Source organism: Dryobates pubescens, chromosome 15, assembly GCF_014839835.1.
Source record: "Dryobates pubescens isolate bDryPub1 chromosome 15, bDryPub1.pri, whole genome shotgun sequence".
Taxonomy (NCBI): Eukaryota; Metazoa; Chordata; class Aves; order Piciformes; family Picidae; genus Dryobates; species Dryobates pubescens.
In genome coordinates this window covers 13,291,975-13,316,484 of record NC_071626.1, presented here as the reverse complement: position 1 = coordinate 13,316,484, position 24,510 = coordinate 13,291,975, and the positions used below count along the sequence as shown (strand labels likewise).

General features: G+C 38.9%; 1 protein-coding gene across 1 annotated transcript in view; it reads left to right on the top strand.

The window, feature by feature from the left end:
• Nucleotides 1-304: 304 nt before the first annotated feature.
• DRAM1 (DNA damage regulated autophagy modulator 1) overlaps nucleotides 305-24,510 on the top strand; it is a 30,420-nt gene continuing 6,214 nt past the window's right edge. The window contains exons 1-6 of the mRNA XM_054168086.1: nucleotides 305-638; nucleotides 6,523-6,590; nucleotides 7,725-7,867; nucleotides 8,902-9,079; nucleotides 10,070-10,128; nucleotides 11,465-11,557. Coding sequence (XP_054024061.1) covers nucleotides 481-638; nucleotides 6,523-6,590; nucleotides 7,725-7,867; nucleotides 8,902-9,079; nucleotides 10,070-10,128; nucleotides 11,465-11,557 — 699 coding nt within the window. The 5' untranslated portion in view covers nucleotides 305-480. The remainder of the gene's footprint in view (nucleotides 639-6,522; nucleotides 6,591-7,724; nucleotides 7,868-8,901; nucleotides 9,080-10,069; nucleotides 10,129-11,464; nucleotides 11,558-24,510) is intronic.

Genomic DNA, 24,510 nt, shown 5'->3' with positions numbered 1-24,510 from the left:
CAGAAGCCGAGCCCGCCGCCCGGGGTCAGAGCTGGGGCTGCGCAGAGACTTCCGCCGTCGATCAGAAACTCCCTGAAGCCGCATAGAGGTGCTCCCACAGGTGAAAGCTGAACGGACCACCCACCCTAGCCAGCCCCACGCTACCCGCCTTCCCACCCCCACCTTCATCTGACCGCCGGGGCCGTTAGCCGTTCGCGGCCGTTAACCACGGCGGGCGGGGCGGGCGCAGCCCCCTAGGGGGACCGCTGAGGAGAAACGAAAGCGAAGGGAAGGCTGTGGGCGGCGGGAGATCCCCGGGGCCGGTGAAGGTGGAAGTGCTGCTGCCTGGCGGGGGAAGCCGCGTGTGGGGCGGGCAGGAATCAACCGGTCAGGGTGTTGTAGGGGCGGGTGGGTGAGAGTTCCGCAAGTCCTCGGGCACGACCCGTGACTTCAGGGCACCGTCAAGCAGAGCCTGTTTGGGCGCTCCTGTCCCAGCCGCTGATGCCCCGGGTAGAGCAGTCGCGGGCGATGCTGTGCGGCATGTCTGGCGTGGCTTTCATCCCCACTTTGCTCGTCAGCTGGTCCTCAGCCGCCTTCATCATCTCCTATGTGATCGCCGTGCTGGCGGGGCACGTCGAGCCCCTTGTCCCCTACATCAGGTGAGGTGGGGGCGGCGGGACGCGGTGGGGACGTCCGTGTTAGGTTGGAGGTTCTGAGGAACAACCTCGGCGCCGCGTCCTCGCCTTCTCCCCGTGGCGTGTGGTGCGGGGCCGCCGGCGCGTTTGTGGGGCTCCCCAGGGGAAAGAGAAGCCGCGGTGGCAGTCTCCCCGCGAGAGGGAACCTGCTGCTCGCTCCTTGCCACTCGTCACACCTCTAGCATCCAGGTCTCTTTGAGATCCACAGGACCCAAACGCTGACAGACGTGGTAGAACGGAGCTGAAAGTTCTTTGCTGGAACCAAAGTGTGCTACAGGCCTGATCCTAGCAAAACTTAAGGAGTATGTGGTGGAAATGTACTTTTGTTTGTATAACGCCAGAACTGAGCCAAAGTGCACCAGAGGGTAACAGGACTCAAAGCCCTACAACAGAGTTTGTAGGACACACACACACATCCCCAGCCCCCAAAACATGTGTGGTGTTTTGGTTTGGTTTTTAATAAGCATAGGAACAATGAATGGAAAAGGCTCTTGAGAGATGACTGGCATCTCTTTTCTATAAGCTTAGTCACGCACAATTCTGCGTCAATAGTTTTTTTTTATACGTTGCTTATGTTAACAAATCTGAGCTGTGAAATTAGAGAGTACTTAGCACTAAATGGGTTAAACGTAAGCCAGAAATGAAAGAGTGGTCTCTGATAGATAAAAGATCTAAAAAACTTTAAAATACATCTTCCCAGGTACAACTAGACCTAATTCCTTGAAAGACCTTATGTACACGCATAATTTCATAAGATTGGTAACCAGATTTGTACACACATGTAAATTTGATTGAAAATTGGTATCTGTCATGGTAAGCAAGTGAAATTGTGTGAATAACACCACAGCTCACAAGAAAGTCAAGCTTCATTCAAACTGATCCAAAGAAAGTTGAGCTTTGTGCTTGTGTTAGCAAGACTTTTTAAGATAGGCTCCGATCTGGACTCTGCACTTGCAAGGCCTTGTGCTTGTATGTGCACAAATACCCTCCTGCCTTAACAATTGTGGTTATACTCATACTCTTCTTTGATTACCTACATGGATTTACTGACAAAAGCACTTGTAACCAATGCAATATATCTATTATTAACTAGGAAAAATAAAGCATCTGTTCTAACTGTGTCCACATGCAGTACATCGTTTGTGATCAGAAGATTTGTGACAAATTGTTTCTTACATTGAAGCTATGTCCTTGAATAAAATATGAGAGAATAGACCTTTTTTCTTTCTGTATAATTGTGTTCTCAGCTTGTATGATTGTTTTTGACAGCCCAGATATCTCGATTGTGTTGTTCTTTTTTGAGAGGTATGGCGTACCTGCAATTCACAGCTGTGTAACTTGGATGAATGTATTACAGCTGTCATAGTCCTATCAGTCTAACTGAACATCTCACTGACAAAAACATTCATATCCTTTAACTATGGAATCACAATAAATGTCCACATACCCTAAAAAAAAACAAAGACATATGAGGATGTGTCAGTGATTAACCCACATACATTTCAGTCCCTCTACATTTGCTAGTAAAAGACAGATGTCTTGTTTATTTTACAACTGTTTAAAACAACAGTTGGACTAAGGATACATATTCATTGTTGGTGAACAACCTGTAATAGGTCTGAAGGTACATGGTCTAAGCATATGATCTCTGTAGAAGATGCACTTGGGAGTAATAAGATGATTCCTTCTAAGTATTCAGACCAACTGCCATACCATATTTCATGTTCTTCTCTTGCAAGCAGTTGTTTTAGCCTAAGAAGCTCAATCATGGGATTAAGAACGTGATTTAGTGAAACTTGGAGCGATAAAAATGAGGAAGACTGTTGCAACATTTCAGTTGTGCAATATTTTAAAATGAACTATAACAATTAAATAGAGCTTGTATGTGGAAATTCCAGTTATATGAAGGACAAAAATATTGACAAATTTTAGTTCAACATTTCTATAATTCCTATTTACATTCCTCAGGTATGCTATGTATGCCTTGAGGTAATTTGTTAATCTTGTTTCCCATGTCACAGCTGCCACAGTGAGAGGAAGACCACATCTAAATTTGTGATTGAAACTTTTCTAAACTGTCATCAAGTAAACTATCCGAACACATTTCTGGGTAGATGAATATGATTTTGTGTTTTCTAGTGGCAGAGATACAGAAGAGGATTAGGTTGTGCCCAAGTTAGTTCTTTTGCTCATACTACTCAAAATCCAAACTAATTTGGATGTGCTGGGATGGCTGTTTGGTGGTTTGAATTCTCAGTGAAAGACTAAAGGGAATTTCTTTAATGTATTTGCTGTCAGGTAGTACCTCCAGATCAATCACAGTCCCTGTTAGCAGAATATAATCTTCCTACTCTAAAAATTTGGGGCTTGAGTTTGAAGAGAAATAATTTATGATGGCTGTGAAGAAAATTCAATGACGATGAGTCTTTTGACCTTAAAATATTTATTCCCTACCTTATTTACCTTCTTGTCTTTCCACTCTTCAGAAGACTGTTTGCTTGTAGTATTCTTCTTCATGAGACAATGACACAAATGCTATCAATTTCATGCATGGTTCTCCTCCTTTCCCATTGTGATTGTGCTCTCCCATGCATCATTGCAAATAAGTGAGCTCGTTTCTGTTTCATATGCACCATTTGCCTTTTTTCTTTTCCAGTAAAAGAAAGCAACTGTCAAAAAAACTTTTTTTTCCCCCCAAAGCAGCAGACCAGAAATAAAAAATGTACACAAATTTTTATTTAGCTTCAAAGATATCTTGGTGGAAAATATGGCATTAAAAAGATTGTGTCCTTGAAAGTCCAGTGCAGTACCTCATAAATACATTATGGATATGCTATAGTATTCTTGGTATGAAATTTGTGAAGGCCTATAGCTAAGATTATTGAGTTTAAAAATCGACAACAACAAAATTCACCTACAAAGCTTTTGCTTGAGGAAGGATTTAAGTTAAAAATGAATGGAGTTCAGTGCAATTTCAGGTTATTTGAATTGCTCTTATGATGTGAAGTGTTCCAAGAACTTCAAATGGCTTTCTTTGCATGTACCGATTCCATTTGCTTCTCACCTGAAGTCCTTTAAAAGCTTTGAAGTGATCACAGCCCTGTATTTAGCGTAGAGCAGTTTCTGGCTTTCAAAAGTCCTTCAAGGCTGTCACAAGTAGCACATTTTTAAAATGGAACCCATTGTCATAGTAATGAAAACATTCCAGAAACATGAGGAAAAGATGTGAAGTTCAAGGTTAAAAAATGGGCTGAGTGAAGCATGGATTAAGATGATTTCCAGAAGTGTCAAACAAATGAGTTACCGTACAATTTTCACTGATTCCACTATCAAAGAGAAGCAAGACTGATACAGAGCTAGGGCAAGTCTTTAGAAAGTATTAATACAGTTGAACAGAGATTCTTTATGCCTGAGAAGTTGTAAAAACTTGTCTAACAGCCTGGTCCAAGCTTTTGTTTGAGAATTTGGAGCCAATCTAGTAAAAAACAAAACAAATTCCCCTATATTTTGTCTATTTTTTGTGTCAGCTTTTTAAAGGATACTCCTTTCACCCTAAGCTTCCTCCCATTCTTGATAAATGATCCTAGCAACTAATTTCACAAATGCTTCTGTAACACAGAAGGATTTTGAGAGCAAATACTAATTTCTAATAAAGTTTGGTGGATTTTTCTTTGCTTTTGGGTTTGGTTTTTTTGAGTATTGTGCCTAGTCAGGGGAGGTTTAGGCTGGAGGTTAGGAGGAAGTTTTACACAGAGAGAGTGATTGCCCATTGGAATGGGCTGCCTGAGGAGGTGGTGGGGTCACCGTCGCTGGGGGTGTTCAGGGCGAGGCTTGACAGGATGCTTGGTTGCATGGTTTAGTTGATTGGGTGGTGTTGGATGATAGGTTGGACAGGATGATCTCGAAGGTCTCTTCCAACCTGGTCTATTCTATTCTATTCTATTCTATTCTAGTTCTGGGCTCCCCAGTTCAAGAGCAGTAGAGAACTTCTAGAGATAATCCAGTGGAGGGTTACAAAGATTACTGGGGGACTGGAGCATCTCTCTTATGAGGAGAGGCTGAGACCTGGGGCTGTTTAGCCTGGAGAAGACTGAGAGGGGATCTTATTAATGCTTATGAATATCTAAGAAGGATGAGTGCCAAGTGGATGGAGTTGAACTCTTTTCAGTGGTGCCCAGTAATAGATGAGGGGTAATGGGCACAAACTAGAACACAGGAAGTTCCAGCTAAACCTAAGGAATATCTTCTTTGAGGGTGATGGAGCACTGGAACAAACTGCCCAGATAGGTTGTGGAGTCTCTTTCTCTGGAGATACTGAAAACCTGCCTGGACATGTTCCTGTGCAACTTGCTGTAGGCAAACCTGCTTTAGCATGATGATTGGACTTGGTGGTCCCCAGGGATCCCTTGCAGTCCCTACCATTCTGTGATATGGTCATACTTTTCTGTCTCAAACTTAACAAAATTGTCCAAATCTTTAAGAATGATTGCTTATGTAGAGAGTGCATTCCCTTCTGGGTGTAAAGAGCACAGGCATTCATGTTGAGTCTGTGATTTTGGCTGTGCTCAGTGACAGGTTCAGAAGTTTGGCACTGAAATCCAATCCAGCCTCACTGTTGAAAAGTATTCATCTTCTTGAATTACATTGAAATAAATCTCTAGCTAGTACCTACTTGCCTTACACACCTAAGGGAAAGTTTTGTTCTTAGAACCTTTGCTCAGTTTCCACTGAAACTTGACATTAGCTAAACTCATTACGTGTTTACTTTTCTGACAGCAGAGTTCTTTGGGTGTCTCTGTTTACACACATAATCATGCCTCTTGGTACTGCGGTGTAACTGAAAACTCAGCTCACACCTGAATTATATGAAGATTTATGAGCTACATGGTTTCCATTGGCTCAGCCAGCAGAATCCAATCAAATAGATATCAGCCAGTTGCACACTGGATGAGAAATTAGTGTAAACTGGTGATGGCATCACAGGACTCTTCTGTCAGAAGATCACTCAACTTGTATGAAAGAGTCCTGCTTGAAGGAACTTGAACCCAATGTATTCCTAGGAGTATGTCCTTCCTATGAGAAAAAGGCATCCTCTGGAGTGGGTGCTTGCCACATATGTAAGGAAAAAGAAGGAAAAGGATTCTATGATGATGGCATTCCATTTTGTATGTAACATATATGACATTTTGTCTATATATATATATATACACATGAATGTATGTGTATACTTCTGTAGATATTTTCACAGTTACTCATGGTCTGTCCCAGTGAACTTCTGATTGTCCCATATAAGGGTGAATTTCTTCAGCCTAAGAGCCTTAAAACACCTTGTGCCTAGAGCACTGTTAACGTGTGTACAGCTTATCTACATTAGCAAATTAAACAATGCCTAGGAATGTACACAGGCATCGTAACACAATTGCTCTCCTGGGATGAAGTCCTTTCAAACAAGTCAGGAAATTAAGCTGAATTCTCTCACATCTTAGGATACTGAATGCCATTGGATATGTTTTACTCTATCACGGTGTTAATTTAGCAGATAGAAGACATATTATTTCTAAAATGCAATTTTGGTAATGATTTATGTCATTCATGACCAAAATATTGCTGTTTCCTCTCTGCATATTGCATACAGAAAAGGAAGAAATACAGTTCAAATACTGTGCTCTATGGAGCTTAGTACAGCGCTTAAGCATGCAGGAGACAACATTCCAATTTATATGTTTAAATTTATTACACACATAGCAGCGGTCCACACAAGTTACATTTCTCTTGAGGCTTCATGTATACATCTCATTTGTGTTTCATAGATCTCAACTAACTAACTTTCTTTCTCTTCCTGCTTTAGTGACACTGGAACTAAACCTCCAGAGAGTGGTGTCTTTGGTTTTATGATTAATATTTCAGCACTTTTAGGTATGTATGAAGTATTTGGTTCAAACACAGCAGTGACACAAAAAGTAGCAACAGCTGTCTGCTTACTCTGCAGTCCATACAATATTCTGCAGTAAAAATGCTCCACAGTCAACTGATAGTATCAGGTAGATGGAAGTAGTATCTAGAGAGTCAGGCCTTTAGAGTCAGTAAATGCAAGTTTAAAGGCATTTCTGTCTTTTAAAAGCATCTCACCAGTGCAAAGTAGTCAGCATAACTGGAAATAAAAAGTGGAAGAAAGATGGCATAATTACTTTGCAAAAACTGTATCTTTAATGTAGGGAGACATTAGGTTCTAGGGTGATGCAGCAAAGGGAAGAACAGTGTTAAAACAACCCTAGGTTTCCTCTGCAAGATGTCTACTGCCCTTAGTCAGGAAGTTTCTATTCATTTCTAAGGGAAGGAGGATCAAAAGCTGTGTACCTCTGTGTACAAGCAGTCCATGATGGCCTTCATGCAAAGTAAAAGTCACTTTTTTTTGCCTTTTCTAAGAGCCTCATTCAGTCACAGTATCTTAGTGTGTTTTGTAACTTTATAGTCCCTGTACAACGTTCTTGATTAATTTTTCCAACTGTAGATAGACTATACTAAAGAGTAGCCAGAGCTGGCACAAAAGCTTTTAAAATAGTTTCTGGATACACAGGCAATTATATTTTTGTATGGTTACACTCTGAAAAAATGTATTTTTTTTTTCAGGGCATCCATTCTAAGGAGATATAGTTCTGGTACAAGACTGCATAACAGAGCAGAATAAGTTCTCCCACTTACAGCTTATGGTTCTGTCTCCCTGAAACATCTGTTTCTAATGTGGAATGCCAATGCCTCTGTGCCTAATATGCATAGGACGAGACCTAAAATAGTGTTTTTCTTGATGTGCAGTTATTTCTAGATAGAACTAATGTGCAATGTTAAGACTAAGATAATGTTAAGAGTACTACCTGAAAATAATAAATCTGAAATTCACTACCTTTCTTCTTCATCCAAGCAGAGTTAAAGGCAGTATTGCTTATTGTCTTACGCTTATAATTCTGTATGCTAGTGTATTACAGGGCAAGGTGGTAAAATGGAAGCAATACAGGACCATTGAACAAAATATGTATTTTTTTTGTTTTTCAGCTGTAATTACAATGTGCATCAGATATTTATTAATAGAGAAGCAAAATGAGTCATCACATTTTATTAGGTCTTCATGCAACATACTTTCATTATGTATTGGATTGGTGGGATGTGTTGGAATGGGCATAGTTGCAACTTTTCAGGTATGACCATACATTTCTTATCATAAATGAAACTAAAGTTGCTCTAACACTTAAAAAATCAAGTAGATAACAGCAGTTAGCTTTAATACAGTGTGATTGTTTGGCAAATGCAGTAAGAATAGCTTCTTTGCTCCTGCCTTTTTTCAGTAGCTTTAGAAAGACAGATTTGCTTTCTCCCTGTGTACTAGATTTTTCACTTATACAGTTTTGTCACTAAAGGTTTTGGGTTTTTTTGCAAGTGTGCTTGTTTTGTAACACATCTGTGCTAGAAAGTAATATAGATGCTTTTGCTGTGAAATTTTTACTTTGAAAATTTAACTGTAAAAAAAGCTTTGCTATTTGCAGTTTCATTTGCTTACACTCAGGTAGGGCAGAATAAGTCAGACTAGAAAAAAGCACCTGTACTTTGACCTGAATGATGGCATGCACATTAGCAGCATCTGGAATAGTGATCTGTTTTATTCCTGGATAAACAAGCTTGTTTGTGTTTTAAAGGAGAGATTCTTCCGTAAGTAGGGTACCACAAAAGTATAGGCCACACATAGTGACACCAGAATAATATATAACTAATTTTCTGCTGACTTACTTCCTGGCCACTGGAGGTCGAGAGGTGAAGCTATAGCAGTCACTGTTCAGAACAGCTCCCATGGAACTTTACCATTAGTTAGAGTATGGACACACAAATGCAGATTAGACTTTTAATGCAAAAGGATGAAAACGTTTGGCAGGGTAAAGGGAGAAAGGAGGAATAGGAACCTCTTAAGAATAACACAGACCAGCTTTTGAACAACACTAAAGTTGATCTGCACTTCTATGTGAACATGGGAAAGGACATTGACCTGGTGTCTTTAGACATAGTTAGTTTGCCTCTTCTCCATTTTCTTTCATCTTCCCTATGTAGACTGTTGGGAGAAAGGACTGTTTCCTACTGCTTTTACATGCTCAGCGTAATGTGGATACCATCTTCTCATTGATTTCTACCACTGTACAAATAGTAGCAACTAACCATTACACTGTGCTGATTCTTTTTCCAGGAGCTGTCTGTTCCCAGTGTCCATGACATAGGAGCTTTGGTGGCATTTGGCTCTGGTGTTATATACATTACCCTTCAGTCTATTATCTCTTACAAGTCATGTCCAAAATGGAACAGCTACTTTATGTGTCACATAAGGATGGCCATATCTGTAGTATCATGCATTGCTTTCATTCCCAGTATCCTTTGTGCTGTATCCTACAGTTTTCCCTTTATGCACTCATGATTTTCCTTTGAAGGAAAATGGGGTTACAATCTTTGCTTAGGGCTTTCTAATATTTCTGCTGTAATAATGTACATAGTATATAGTGAACTTCATAAAGATGAGGTTCAGGGTCTTCTAAGAAGCTGTATCTCTTCTTTCAGTGGTATATTTAAGTACAATGCCCCAGTGTTCTTTATAGGATCATATCATAAATAAGCTAGACCAACTTTACAACATGCTGCATTTTGAAGGAGTGTACAAAGGTCTGACAAAGGAGGGCACCACTTCTAAAATGAACCAAACACATAGCATACACAAGATTTCCTTCATGCCTAAACAGATGGTTTTGACCATTTTGGTTGGTACTTGGCTTCATCTGATGCCTCCTCTCGGTTCTTAGCTTCATTGGATGCCTTCTCTTGAGACACACTCGATGCACTAGCTTTTCCTACAGCCTGCTGCTATTGGAGTCATCCTATTGATTTGGGTGGTCTTTAGGTGTTCTGCCAGTGTTGAAAAGTGGTTGCAGCACATAATTTCATCAGCCAGCCAGCTACAGCCTACTTTTGGTTTCAGCAACAGTGAAAGGACTTTTAAAGAGAGCTCCAGTTCTGAGAGAAAGTTATACAAGTATACCAATGCACCTATTGTGGACCAGTGGAAACCAACATGGTTCTCCTTGCAGGACTCTACTTCCCCAATTCTTAATCATGGATGTGATCTAGGTTTTAGATACTTTGGAAAAACCTGCAGAAACCTCTTTTCTTCCAGAAATGCATTTTGATGGCTGCTCTTAGTTCTCAATTATGTATTTCATTCACTTGTTTTTAATACTCTGTTTCTGTATTCTGATTGTTCAGGAAATCCTGTGGTCCAAAAAGGGAAGATGAGGTCTCTCTTTTGTAAGCAGGCATTATCACTATTACTAAACTTTTATAGTTTCCTTTACACTGTTTTTTTCCAGTGATTGTGTTTGCATCACAAATTTCCATGACAAAAATTGATTGGACTCCAGGAGAAAAGGTAAGATGTTATTAAGTAGCAAACTTGCCCTGTATCATATTATTTGGGCTATGCTATTATGTTTATCTAAAACTGCAGCATTACAAATGCTTTAGAGACTTTAAGTAGTACATTTTCTTTAACAGATCTGTGAAATCTCACCAGTTTGTGTAATTCTGGCTTCCAGTTATTTCTTCATTAGGAAATTGCCTTGTCACTTTCATGAGAAAACTTGTCATAAGTGGGTCAATCATCAGAGTGTTAGACTTTCATTTTAACCAAGCACTTGAAACTTACCCAGAAAACAAACAAAAAAGAAAAAAGCTATTCTGAAAGTGAGTTGTTCTACTTCCCTTTATAGTCAACATTTCTTGCAAATGAACTGCATGCATGAAACAGAAGTGGAGCAATTTTGATACTGAAATGTTTGAGCTATTTTACAGCATAGGTTTTCTCAGATTTTTCACCATTCTTTATTAGTCTTTGCTGTCGTGATAAACATTGGCAGTCTGACCTGAAGTGTACTTAAATCAGTATCAGATATTTGAATTGATGTCATTGTTCTCAGAATGATAACTGTGAGAGGTAAGTTTTGGGTTTGGACACACTTTGCCACATGGAGTTATTGAAAAAAACAGGTTAAATAATGAAGGGAGTGTATGCTGCTCAAAGAACTTAATAAAGGCAAATTTGGCAAATTTACTTTGGTCCAAGAGGGGCAAGGCAGCTGTGACAAATCTTTATGAGTAGATAATCCTAGTAATATTTACCCATCAAGATGCAAGGAAGAGAAAATGCTTTTTTTTTCTGAAGCAGATGGCATATTTGTCGATGGCATGTTAAGAAACACTTTACATCTGTTTGTGTCATATTACATAGGTTTGCTATGACAGTCTACTTTAAACCAAAGGTCTCATCAGGAGCTCTCATACTAGAGTAGCCCTCCGTTTTAAAACCTTGTGAGAATTTACTGTCAGGGATAGTGCTACTGAACTCAATGTCTCTGAGTGAAAATTTTGAGTATGGGCATTTGGGTACCCTTCACATTAAGAACTAAATGTGTTCAGGTGCAAATTATATTCAAGCTATGTTTTGATCTTGTGCTAAATGTAGTTTTCATGTACTATTTTTGATGTTACTGCTTAATGGAACATATGCCACCTTGATAAATGTGTTAGCCATTATGAAAAAAACTAATTTGAACTGGCTTTTGTACAACAGGGCATTGGGATGATGAGTCATAAGTCTTAGAATAATTGTTGAATTTACAGAAATAAATGTCTATTTTTATGGTATTCCACAGTTAGTTTGTTCAGCTGTTTTACCTGAAAATTTATTTTATGTCTCGTTCCATCAGGATTATACTTACCATTTTCTGAGTGCAATCTGTGAATGGACAGTAGCCTTTGGTTTCATCTTCTTCTTTTTAACCTTCATCAGCGATTTTCAGGTTGGTATCTACATATTCTATCAGTGACTAAGAAGTGCTATGAATTGTATAGCAAATAATACAGTAGAAAGTTATCGTTCTTTGTCTCAGTTAGATATACCCAAGATAGATAGAAACAAAATATTTGCCCCCTGTTTTCAGAAACACAAAAATCAGGTTTATAAATTGGTTTAATAGTTTAATAGGTGCCTGGTGTTGAAAATTATTCATTAAATTTATACATTCTACTTATTTACCTTGGGGTTTTTTTTGTAGAAAGAGGCCCCCCTATAGGTGACATCATACTAAAATAAATGATGCAACAACTAAAGGTGCATTTCTTTCTGCCTGTGGGATTCTGTATCCATTGCATTTCAACCAAATATGTTCTCTTGCTTATAAAGATTGCACATATTGATACATACTGTATGATTTGTGGAAGAAGGCATGCTTTGAACTTACTTCTGAGGCTATGCCTTGCTGACTCCTGTTTACACAGCGTGTTCTAGCTGCAGTGTTTCATGTACAGTTGTTTTGTATTAGGGATACAAAATGCTGAAGAAAACGAATGTATGAGGCTTAACTTTGACAAAAGACCTTGTAAAACAATCAATCAAACAAACAAACAAAAAACCATTGCTCTTGGTCAGTGCCTTCTGGAGATTTGAGGACAAAAAACTCCTGGATATTACTGTAGCCTCCTTACTCTTCTTAGACTTCTGGATATTTGTTTTCCTCTACAAAGTAGTTGCATCTTTGCAAGACTGGAGCAGAGATACTAAGGTAGAAAAGACTGAGTAATTCTCCTTCATAGTGTAATTACAAATATGAACTAACTCAGTTGTAATCACTGTAGATGTGATTGTAGATGTGTGTGTAGGTACCTTCCCTATATGTAGGTATTTCATACATACCATTGCCTCATGGAAGTCCCAGACTAGATTCAAGCACTTGCATAACTGTAGAACTGACAGTTGAGATCACATATGTGAGCCAGTTGGTGCTGTGATAAATTCCTGGAAATCATATTCAGAATTGGTGGTGGTGGGAAAAGAAGAAAAACAGTGAGAATCCTCTGGTCCTCTGGTGTCAAACCCAAAGTTAATTCACTTCTTTGCTTAACTGCTTGCTCAGCATGAAAATGGTTAATATTTATGTATAAGGTGTACATAATCTTCATAAGCATATACAAAAAATCAATTTTCAACTAAAGACTCAGAATTAACATACATTCTGTGTAAATGATAGCAAACATTTCTACACTTTTTCTCATTTTGACCAATAGTACTCAACAGACCATGACTGTATAGCTTTTCCATTATAACTATCTCTGATCAAACAATACCCTAGGTTCTGCAGAACAAAATGTTTTTTTAAAAGGTATATAATTGCCTTCTAAACATGGGAACAATACTTAAGTACCATTCAGGAACGTGTGCATCATTAAACTTACCATTTGTGTGGGAAGGAATTTATTGCCAGTTCATCACTCTTTGGTGTCAATATATGTGATGGTATCAGCTTTATCTAAAGTCAAACTCTTCCATTGGATATACAATTTCCAGACAATGCTGTAGTCCTTGGAGTAGCTAAAGGCTGGGGTCAGAGTGGCTGGAGAGCGGCCAGGCAGTGCTGGTCGATGGTAGGCTGAACATGAGCCAGCAGTCTGCCCAGGCAGCCAAGAGGGCCAATGGCATCCTGGCCTGCATCAAGAACAGTGTGGCCAGCAGGAGCAGGGAGGTCATTCTCCCCCTGTACACTGCACTGGTTAGGTTGCACCTTGAGTACTGTGTCCAGTTCTGGGCCTCTCAGTTTAGGAAGGATGTTGACTTGCTGGAGCGTGTCCAGAGAAGGGCAACGAAGTTGGTGGGGGGTTTGGAACACAAGCCCTATGAGGAGAGGCTGAGGGAGCTGGGATTGCTTAGCCTGGAGAAGAGGAGACTCAGGGGTGACCTTATTGCTCTCTACAACTACCTGAAGGGAGGTTGTAGACAGGCGGATGTTGGTCTCTTCTCCCAGGCAGCCAGCACCAGAGCAAGAGGACACAGTCTCAGGCTGCACCAGGGGAGATTTAGGCTGGATGTTAGGAAAAAGTTCTATACAGAGAGAGTGATTGCTCATTGGAATGGGCTGCCTGGGGAGGTGGTGGAGTCACCATCATTGGAGGTGTTCAGGAGGAGACTTGATGGGGTGCTTGGTGCCATGGTTTAGTTGATTAGGTGTGTTGGATTGGTTGATAGGTTGGATGCGATGATCTTGAAGGTCTCTTTCAACCTGGTCTATTCTATTCTATTCTATTCTATTCTATTCTATTCTATTCTATTCTATTCTATTCTATTCTATTCTATTCTATTCTAAATTAGTTGTTAAGTTTGCTTCAGACACAGATAGCAGTGTGTTCAGCACTAAAGTTTAACACCACGCAAATATTGTGAATATAATAAATAAGAGAAAGCGATGGAATTAAATTAAGTAGCACTGCAGTAACTTTAAATTACAGGCTGTAAAATAGCATGAAATAATTTGTCATTGTTTGACAATGACAAAACATTTGTTTAGATCCTGTCCTCTTTTTGTCCTAATGAGTACTCACAGAAAGCCAAATCATCAAATCAGAAAAAACAGCTGCCAAACTTCATAAGCCTTCTTTTTCATTGTCTTTGTTTGTTTGTTTTAATTTCTCACAGTATGTATTTTACTTAAATACTGTTTGTATCTCCTTGTACTTTGTATCACAGACCTGCAAATTAATTTATCTTCAGCTGACCTTGTTTTATTTTTCTTTTAGAGGCTTTCTTTAAGGATAACAACAGAGATACATGAAGACTCCTGGTAGTGGAATAGACAATATTTTATATATATGAATATTCTAAAGGGTTTTACTTACAGAAAATGTTGCAGAAGAACAGGGACTTATAAAGTTGTCTAAAGAGCCCATGCCATTAGCTCCACAACGTCTGTAACAGCATCCATTAAAAAAAAAAAATCATAACTTGTAGAAAAGTTCCTGCTACCTTTTTGCAATGTTTTGTAATTTTTGTATTGTTTGATATATTAAAAATACTGTAACAGAAGCAGCCTGTTAAAGCACTTGAAAGTTATTCAAAGACTTTTGATCTCCTCAGCTTCTCCCTTTTGGATGCATCCATACTTCATTTGTTATAGTCTGAATAGTGGCATTAATTTTAAACTTGAGCAAGTGCATTTTACAAATAGTTGGGAAAGACAATGGAAAGCACTAAGGTTGAATTTCTGCTCTGCTAAGTTGCAAGAATTGTGGAAGAAGGTGAGAGCAGAAGCACACATCCGTATTTCAAGACTAGAAATTTGCAGTTGGTAGATGGCCACACTATGTTACCTGGTTCTGATGGTATTTGCTGTATACAAATCCTAGGAGAAGCTCAAACTATATTGCATGAAAAGTGTTTTCCAATAATCTCTGCAACGTATGTTGTAAATGCCTGCATCTTTTTTCCTTTTATGCACTGCTGGTCATAGGAAGCTTGAAACTGAAGTGTGTATAGAAAGTAAGCTTACATTTTTGCACCATCTCCTAAAAAGAAAACTTACTGCAATTTGGTTATACAAAGACAAAGTTTTCCAGCTTGCGTTGTAACCTACAGTGATGGAATGAAGAGTGCCTCCAAAAACCATGGGAAGTGAATGGAAAACAAGAGGAGGCACTGGTGGTTCTCGGGTGTTTTGATATATGTGTGTGAGCATTATATATCTGTAAATCTGAAGGTGAAAATTACCCTGGAGAGGTTCTTTAGTGAAGATATGGCATATTTGCTGCTATAAGCTTACTTCTGTAATGAAAGACTTGAAACAGGACTAATTGAAAAGTGAGATGTTACAAGTATATGGAGGGAAATGGGTCTTCCGTGGATTAATTCACTACCTCCATTTTGTGTATTAACCACTTGGCTATCAATCAAGTTGTCTACAAATTACATTTGCCACAGTCTATCACAGTTTATGCTGAACTATTGATGATTCTCAGTTGCTGATTTTGAATGAGAGATAACAAATGTGTGGTGTTTTAAGATTAGTCATCTGTTGGTTATTTCCTTTCATGTGTATTTTAAACTGTATTAAATGCAGCTGTTTCACACCTTAAAGTCTACATTTTCTGTGTAAGTTCTTCCAAAGAAAATAATGAAAATGTTTTTTGCTGACAGATTCACTGTTTACAGTACTCATTCTCTTACTGACTTATTGCAAGACTTATGTTGTGCTGATTAGGTATCCTGCAAGGGGCACACATCCCTTCAAGTGAAGATCAGAAATACTCATAAGAAAATGTATACCAACCACAGAAAGTGACATCCATTTATTTTGAAGGTTGTGTTAGGAAGACACCATATTTTTTAGTGCTTTATATGTTGGTCTTTTATTGCTTTATATTCCTAGTTTTCTTAAGCTAAAGTATAATGGGCTTGATGGATAAAAGCTGTTACATTAACTTGAAGTTCAGCCCTCACTGATATTAGTGGTTTTTATACTGAATGCAAGTACACTTAAAAATGGGGAAAAATTTTTTTTGTATTGTTCTGGTTTAGGCAGGAGATCACCACAATAAATTTCACAAGGTTCAAGGCAAGAGAACACCAAGAAAATGTCACCATTCCAATACAAGGCTCCTGAAATAAGTCACATTTGTTTAATCTCTTAGTGCTCTCTCTCCTCAGGAGAAAAATCATATATAGCCTGCCAACCTTCACTGTGCTTACAGTCTCTTAAAGAGAAAGAAAACTACCCCACCCCCCACCCCCGAGTAAGTGGCTGAATCAAGATAATCATATTGGCCAAAATCCCATACTGAAGAACTACTGAATTAAATCCTTCCCATTTTTCTGAGCTTTATCATGATACATCTCCATATGTTACATTCGTGACCACAAGAATGCATCATCTTTTATTTAATTTGCTAGGCCAAAAACATTGACATGCATCAACATGCAGACAGATTAGTACCTTTTCATCTGTCTTGTGAAGAACTATTAAAAAAATAAATAAAATTGATTATTCTTTGACACTAGGCAGCTTTTCAGTCAAGATCCTAATTATTTTTTTTTTATTTGAAATATGAGCTGACAAGTTGGAAGCAATTGCAAAACCCTACATCCTAGTGAGGTGTATCATTTTAGCTGTGAGTGCTGGTAAGTAATCTGTTGAATTTTTTACAGCCAAGTGGTCTCTGCAGGTTGCTACAGGTAATGCCACAGTACACTTCTGTTGCTTTGCAGCTGGCCTTTTTTTTCTATATTCTCACATCTCTTAGCAGCAAAAAACCAGCTATTTTTTCTTGGGAGCTATGCTAGACATTTATTCACCATCTATTGGTGTGATTTCTGTCTGTCAGCCCATCATGAGCAGTTGAGAAACTTTTGCATAAACTACAGTAAACCACATGACAGGTCTTGTTATTTTTAGTGACCATGCTAAATATTTTTTCTACCCTTTCCAAAGGTGCAAAGCCTCATTTTCCTAGTCAGCTTGATCTACTATCAGGTACTACCATTGTGGTCTCTCTCATATCATGTTCCAAATCACATAAGGATACATCTCAAACTACCTAAACCCCATTTTTCCTCAGGACGCTTACTCACACTGTTTCTTCCCCATCTGTGCTCAGCCAGTGATCACCATCTATTGCTCCCTTGTTCTCATAAAGCATTCTTAATTTTTATTTCTGATCTGCTTTGTTTGTGTACTGCCTTATATACGGTTGATAGTAGTAAAACAATTCTGATGGCAAGGAGTTGTGTGATTTGGCAGTAATACTGGCTGCAAAAGTTTCAATCAATCTAGAGGGATTATGGTAACAAGTCAGTAAGTTTTGGCCATTTCAATGTCAAGTTTGCAAAGTTATTCAGGAGCTTGGTATTTTAAACTACTTTGTGAATACAAAGCCTTCACACCATATTCCTCAAGCCTTCATGTTTTGGAGAATCTGCTCAAAGACTTGACAGTGTTCAGTGTGGGTGAGCTGATCCTAGTGGTTTACAATGGGCACTACAAATATTCTCTAAAAAAGAAGATGGAAGATGGAAGAAATGGTGAAAGACAGAAGGATGCTTGGATTTTAAGAAGGGCTCATTTCCTTGGAAGGTAAGCTGATATCCCTTTATCTGGGAGAAATCTGACATAGTAAGGAAACTTCCGTAGGTTTTCATCTGCAAAATTTCTGTAGCTTTGGCTAAAACTGTCACTGCTTGGTCTGACTTTTGCTGCACTTGTGTGCGTGTGCCTGTGCAGTCTATGCATGCATACACAAACAGTGTGATGAAGACTGACAGTGCTTAGAACCCTGAGTGTTGCAGTAATACATATAAATAATAATATTTGCTGTATTATATAAAAAACAAGTAATTTAATGAGATTTGGCTATGTTTGCTAATTGGTACTGTAACAGAGAAAGAGTATTTCTTGCATTTTAAGGAGAAAATAGGCAACTTCTACATTTGGTATCTGTATTTTCCCCTGTACACAATAGATGGCACTAGTAGACCACACGATCTGGGTTTATTTTTCACCTTCAGGAAGACATTACTGCTGCTACCAAGTACAATAGCTTTGTAGGTAGCTGTGTGTGTTTTTAATAGTCATCTGGAGACACAGTTAAATGATTTTTTATTATTCCTTTGTGGAAAACAAGTCAGATCTAAGTTTCCTTGCCATCCCTCCCTGCCTTGCTCTGAGTAGATATGTTTTGCTACTGCAACATGTAGTTTCATAGCAACTTCAGTGTTCAGATTAATTTGCCTAAATTAAAGGAGCCACAGGCTGTAGTTAGTACTGGTGCAGGCTGCAATTCAGCTGCCATTAAGCCACTTTCCTTGGGAAGTTTTTCCTACCCTGTTATGAAGAAGGTGCATTTTGTTCAGCACCTTAAATAGGCTTCTGTTGGTTTGCAATGGAGCATCAGAAGACAATACAGACTTTATTTTCACAGCAATATAAAAAGAACACAATTTTAACATTTCAAAATTGCAGCCAGGAAACAATGACATGTCAGGTTGTAAAAAAATTCACAGGCAACTGCTATGTGTTTAAATCTCACATTTGTTATGTAGAATCATAGAATGGTTTGGGTTGGAAGTGACCTTAAAGATCATCTAGCTCCAACCCACCCACACTATGGGCAGAAACACCTTCCACTAGACCAGGTTGGTCAAGGCCCTATCCAGACTGGCCTTGAACACCTCCAGGGAGAGAACATCCACAGCCTCCTTTGGCAATCCACCACCCTCACTATAAAGAATCTCTTCTTAATATCCAGTCTAAATTGACCCTCTTCCAGCTTAAAGCCATTCCCTCTTGTCCTATCTCTACAAGCCCCCTTGTAAAAAGTCCTTCCCCAGCTTTCTTGTAGGCCCCCCCCTCAGGTACTGGAAGGATGCTATGAGATGTCCCCAGAGCTGCCTTTTCTCCAGGCTGAACAGACTCAACTCTCACAACCTGTACCCACAGAGGAAGGGCTCCAAGCCCTCTGATCATCTTCATGGCCCTCCTCTGGACCTGCTCCAACTATTTGATGTCCTTCTTGTGTTGGGGGCACCAAAACTGGATGCAGTACTCCAGGTGGGGTCCCATGAGAGCTGAGTAGAGGGGAAGAATTATCTCCTTTGTCTTGCTGGTCACACTTTTGATGCAGCCTAACTAAATGCATGGATACCAATTTTTTGCATGTTTTCTGTGAACTGTAGCAGTAGCCCAGGCCTCTGAACATCTGTTATTTTACCTGGAATTATGCAAGTTCAGCATTCTTAAATAAGCCACACTGAGCATATTCTTCTAAAAGCTCTCATCAAATCCTGCATGGGTTTTTTTCAAAAAGAAGTACAGAAAATGCTTTAACAAAGCAAAAATACTTCGGTTTCACTAGACATCTTCAGCTGAGTAGAACCTTCTTGCTCCACAACGTGACTCCTCTCCCAACACACACTTATAAAATTCATTGCAAGTAGAAGGTACATTTCAAAGAAGGTTTATCTGATGAACATCTCAACTTGAATCATGAGATCTATAGGAAATTGCTTTGTAGTCCTACCTTCATTTGAGATATTAACAGCTGATGGATCTCCCTGCAGAGAAGTCTCTTTCCTTCCTCTACCACTGCACCAAATAAACACATTAGATTATTTTTCATGGAGCTTTTTTGTTGTCTTTTGAATTATTCAAAAGTATTTTGATGTGTCAATGGGAAGAAGGAGAGTAGTGGCAGCACAGATTAACCTCGTCTTAGTAGGGTGGTCACAGCAGGTGTCACTCAAGTTATTGTCACACACAGAAGCAGGTCAGTGTGAGAAAATCATCTGTCAACAACAGAGTTTTTGTCCTGTGTTGTTTTTTGTGGCAAAGGCAGAAACCACACAAAATACAAATAGCTTAAAGTGATTTTTAAAGGCCTTGTGGAAGACCAGGGAAATTATAACCAGGAAAATGGTTAGAATGGTAATGAGATGTAACGTGCCTTAGCTTTTATCTCTGTGCACAAAGTCTCTCTGGTTTTCTTTGATCATTTTAGCTGGAATTTGGAACTATTTGGAGGTTTGGGGGGTTTATTTTTGTCTGTCTGTATGTGACTGGGTGATGCAATTCTTGAGCAATACTACAATTCAGAGGAGTTTTTTGTTGTTCAAATTAACCAGCCCCTTAAACATCCTCTGTGTAGATCAAAAAACCTGGACTATGCTCCAATCAAATAATCTGAAAGAAGGGTTTATTCAGGTAGGTCTTTTGATATCCCAGCATTTCTAGGCTGGCTCTGGTTTTTTCTAGTCATCTGTGCTAGATTTAATTTGTATAGGTGACCAAGGAAAGTAAAAAGCTATTATTTTAGAGTTACCATAAATACTGGTTCATATAATTACTAGTCTCTTCTCCAGGATAGGTTTTTCTAGTAAAATATTTTTTTTTTTTTACTTTTTTCCTTTAAGAAATTATAAATAGAATTTTGCAGAGATTGGTGATTTCTCTAGGTTTGCACATAAAACCTTGTGTTTACTGCTTAGAACTGATTTTAGCCATAGCTCTTGATCTGAAGGCAGAAGTGTAACGTTCAAAAAAACATCTCAATGAAATATCACTCTGTACTTACAGATAACTATTTAATCTTTTAAGATCCAAATTCAATAGGAGATAAGAACCTTAACTTGAAGGAAAAGTGATCCTCTCACCTTTAATCAACTAAAATCAGATGACAAGCCTTTTACAGGCTTTACTTGTTAGTATTTCTTGCTCTGTTCACAAAGTGTGTATGTTGTTCATAAGGCCTGGGGATATTTCCTGGTTAGCTTCTTGAATCAGTAGAATAACTTCAGGGATTAATCCAGAAAATAAGTTATTTCTCTGAAAGTAGTTTGAAGGAGACATCAAGCTCTAAAACTCTCTACTTGTTCTGCTCTTGCTCCTTAAACTCAACTCATTTTCTTATTGAAGAAACAGAAATAGAATGTTCAAATCTAAGTATTTAGACCTGAGTTATCAGAACCTATACCACAGATTGCAAAAGGTTGTAGTTTTGATTAAGCATCTAATAACATTTAATTCAAAATTCAGTGCAAAGGCTATTATGTGTAAAGATGTGCAAGATCAGGGAAGTCCCTAAGGAGCCGTAATAGAAGCAACCAAGGAATCAGGAGCTAGGCTTCAGCAAGCACTCATTTTCTCAGGAGTGTGGAAGCTTTCCATTGGCATGGCTTCCTCTTGGTTTTGGGGGCACAGAGATGGCGCCATTTCTTATTTCTCCCTTTGTCCTCCGTCCTTCTGTGTTACCTAATACTCAATTCACACAAATTGTGTTGGCAAACGGCTCTCCTAGTATGTTAATATTAGGATGTGGTTTCTATGATTCTGTTCCAAAAATCATCTTTCTTCATGACAGTCAACAAATTAGCCTTCCTTTCCTCCATTTTGTGGTCTCAAGCTAATGTCTGGGGAATATCAGTGTATGCAGGTAGTAAGTCATGGGTGCTCTCTGACCTGACTGCCAACCAAAATCAACTCTCATCTGAGATCTTGCCTACAGCTGGCATGGCTTGTTAGCTTAAAAGTGTTTAAATCAAATATTTGGGGTAATTATAGTATTATAGCAGTTTTTAAAGGGTGATTGCCAATGCTGTCAAAAGGTGAAGCTAACATTTTTTTCAGTACCCCTTCTTGCCAAAGGGCTTTAAAATGTGAACATTATTATTGTAGTAGCATAGCGTGTGAGTCTTCAGCTGAATTTAAAGCGAGCTTACTGTTTAGGTAGACAATACAAAATCCCCGTTGCTACTTTCCTGGAATTTCAACCAAAAGGAATGGTACAACATTATATAATCTTTTTCTCTTTCTTTCTTTCTTTCTTTTTTTTTTTTTTTTTAAATCAACTTGCAGTTTTACATGGCATCTTGTGTCTGCTCATGGCAGCCAGAACTGAGCACTGCCATTGAAAACAGAGAGCATGGCAGTGTATTCACTCCAAAAATACCTTCTGGTTGCAAAAATATTTAACAATGTTAGGACTAAAGAGGAATGAGAGGAAACTAAAGAAAGACAGGGTTGGAAACTGTTCATTGCACTGTCAGATATAAATTCAATATGGAAAAATGCATAAACAGGCAAATAAAAAAAACCCAACAATTTCTGGAGGGAAAAACATGAAGTGCAGTCCTACAGACCACTGAGTTTCCTTGAGTAGGGGTTGAAAGATGAATGTGGGTTGACTCAAACCACCCGGTTAAATTCAGCAATCACAAAGCATTGTGCATCAAGCATTCAACTCAGGACTGAGGACAGAGAAGTCTCTCCCAGATTTTTAGAAAGAATAGAAACACTGCCTTTGCACATAACTCTGGGGTTTGGAAAAACAGAAATCTCAGAACCCAAAATCCTAGCAATATCAGAGATGGGTTATTGAAAGCATCCCATAAATCATGGTAGCAATGAAATAGCATGGAAAAACAGGAATTAATGACATCTGCCTTTTCTTCAAGGGAAGCTGGAGATGGGTCATCATCTGGAATACTAAATTATGAAACCTTATGACAGTATCTGCAATTCCCCTACATTTTTGTCAGTTTTGTCAGTTACTCTCAAGACATGCAGACTCAGAAACAGCTTAGAAGCTGAGAGAACAGGTAAAGATGAGGAGAGTCCCCATGTTAGAAAAGAGGGGAAAGAAAGGGTAGGATTACAGGAATTTGCCTCAAAATTTGTGGAAATGAACATGCCATTTGTCACTGGCCACAGTGGAAATAAAGAAAAGCATAAAGATCTCTTTGTTATCCTGTAATGAATATACAATCCATTCCATTAAATGTCATCTCATTACATAGAAGGAGCAGGAAGCACTTTTTCTCCAGTTTCCAGGTACCATACCTCAGTAGGTTTTTTAGGACCAGCTGTTAACTGAAGTCACAGGACCTGAAGAAACATCTGCTCACAGATTGCAGTGGATCAGTCAGAGCCAGGAGGATTTCTCCCATTCTCCCACTGAAGGATTTTCAGTATAGAATTTGGGATCATGCTTGCTTGTAAAGTTCACCATGAAGCTTCTGGTGGGAAGAACTAGAAGAAGAACAGAGCCTCTGGTAGAGGATACACCAAGGAATCAGCAACACAGTAATGATATTTGTGGTGATGGGCTCCAGTCTCTGCTGTCATGTCTGGGAGACTCGGAAAAGTATGGCACTGCAGGCACTGCTTGACTGTGATGGGTTCTCCACTCCCAGCAGCTAAGTGAAGGCTGAAATACATCTCAAAGATTCAATGCAAAGGAACACTTCACATCACAAGATGGGAAAACAGCAACCTAGGTCAGGAGCTCCATGCTAATCACTGAAAATGTCAATACAATAAAATAAAATAGTTTAAGAAAAATGGTGAAATGGAAAGAAAACACATACAGATCTATAAACCTCGGGTGAGTTTAATGAACCAGCAGTGACCTGGTGAGGAGGAAAAGGAAAAGAGCTATGCTGCTGCAGCTAGAAGAGTTACAAAGTAAATAGTCACCCATCAAATAATGTGTAATAAAATCTTAAGAGACATATTGACAATCAGAAGGAGGATAGAGACTCCAGCTGAAAAGAGTGGAGATGGCTTCTCTTACCTGTGTTTATACTGGGCTGCATTCAGGTCAATCAAATGTGCTGTCATACTTCATCTAATCAAACCTATGGAATGAAATTTCATCCCCTAAATACTCTGTTCTGTTAGTTTACTGGTAAACCACTATTTAACATACAATATTGCTAATCTGAACTCACTCCTTAGTGTACATTTTTGTGTTGCCCCAAGCATTTATTTTTGGGCTGTTGTGAATTGTCAGTATCATTTATTTATGTATTTTTTTAAACAAGGGAACACATTATTCAGAAAGTGCCAAACAACATCTTGATAATTATTATGGAGTCTCCTATAGAGCGTTTCCTGTTAACTTTCATCGTGTTTTGAAGAAAATTCTTTTGAAGGCTTTTGTAGGCTCTTGTCCAACGTATCTGGGGAGTCTGTTTTTTCAACATCTAGTTTTACACTTTAACATTTTAATTTTTTTCCCCTAGGATTATAAAATACTTTTTAAACCAACTTACTCATCTCAGATTCACACAGATTTGAACAGAGACCAGCTAATTCACTAGCAATTGGAGTGTAATCACAAACTCTGTTCTTAACATTTCATTTACAGCTTGCATTCTTCTTTCAAACTCCATACCCAAGCAGGCTCACAGAGCTAGCTTTGTTTCAGACACTTGCAGCTACACCAGAACAGTGCAGGATACAAACAGGAAGCTGTAGAGGCTGAAATTTATAGCAGATATTGTGAACAGGACATGAATTCCAGTGCAACTTCCTTTCAGGAAACCCAGACTATGCTACCACCCCTTATCAGAACTGCAGTTTAAGATCCTAAACCAAACTGGAATGACAGGCTTATGTTATTTACTGGCTGCTTATAAAGATCAGAGTGGCTGGCTACTTCA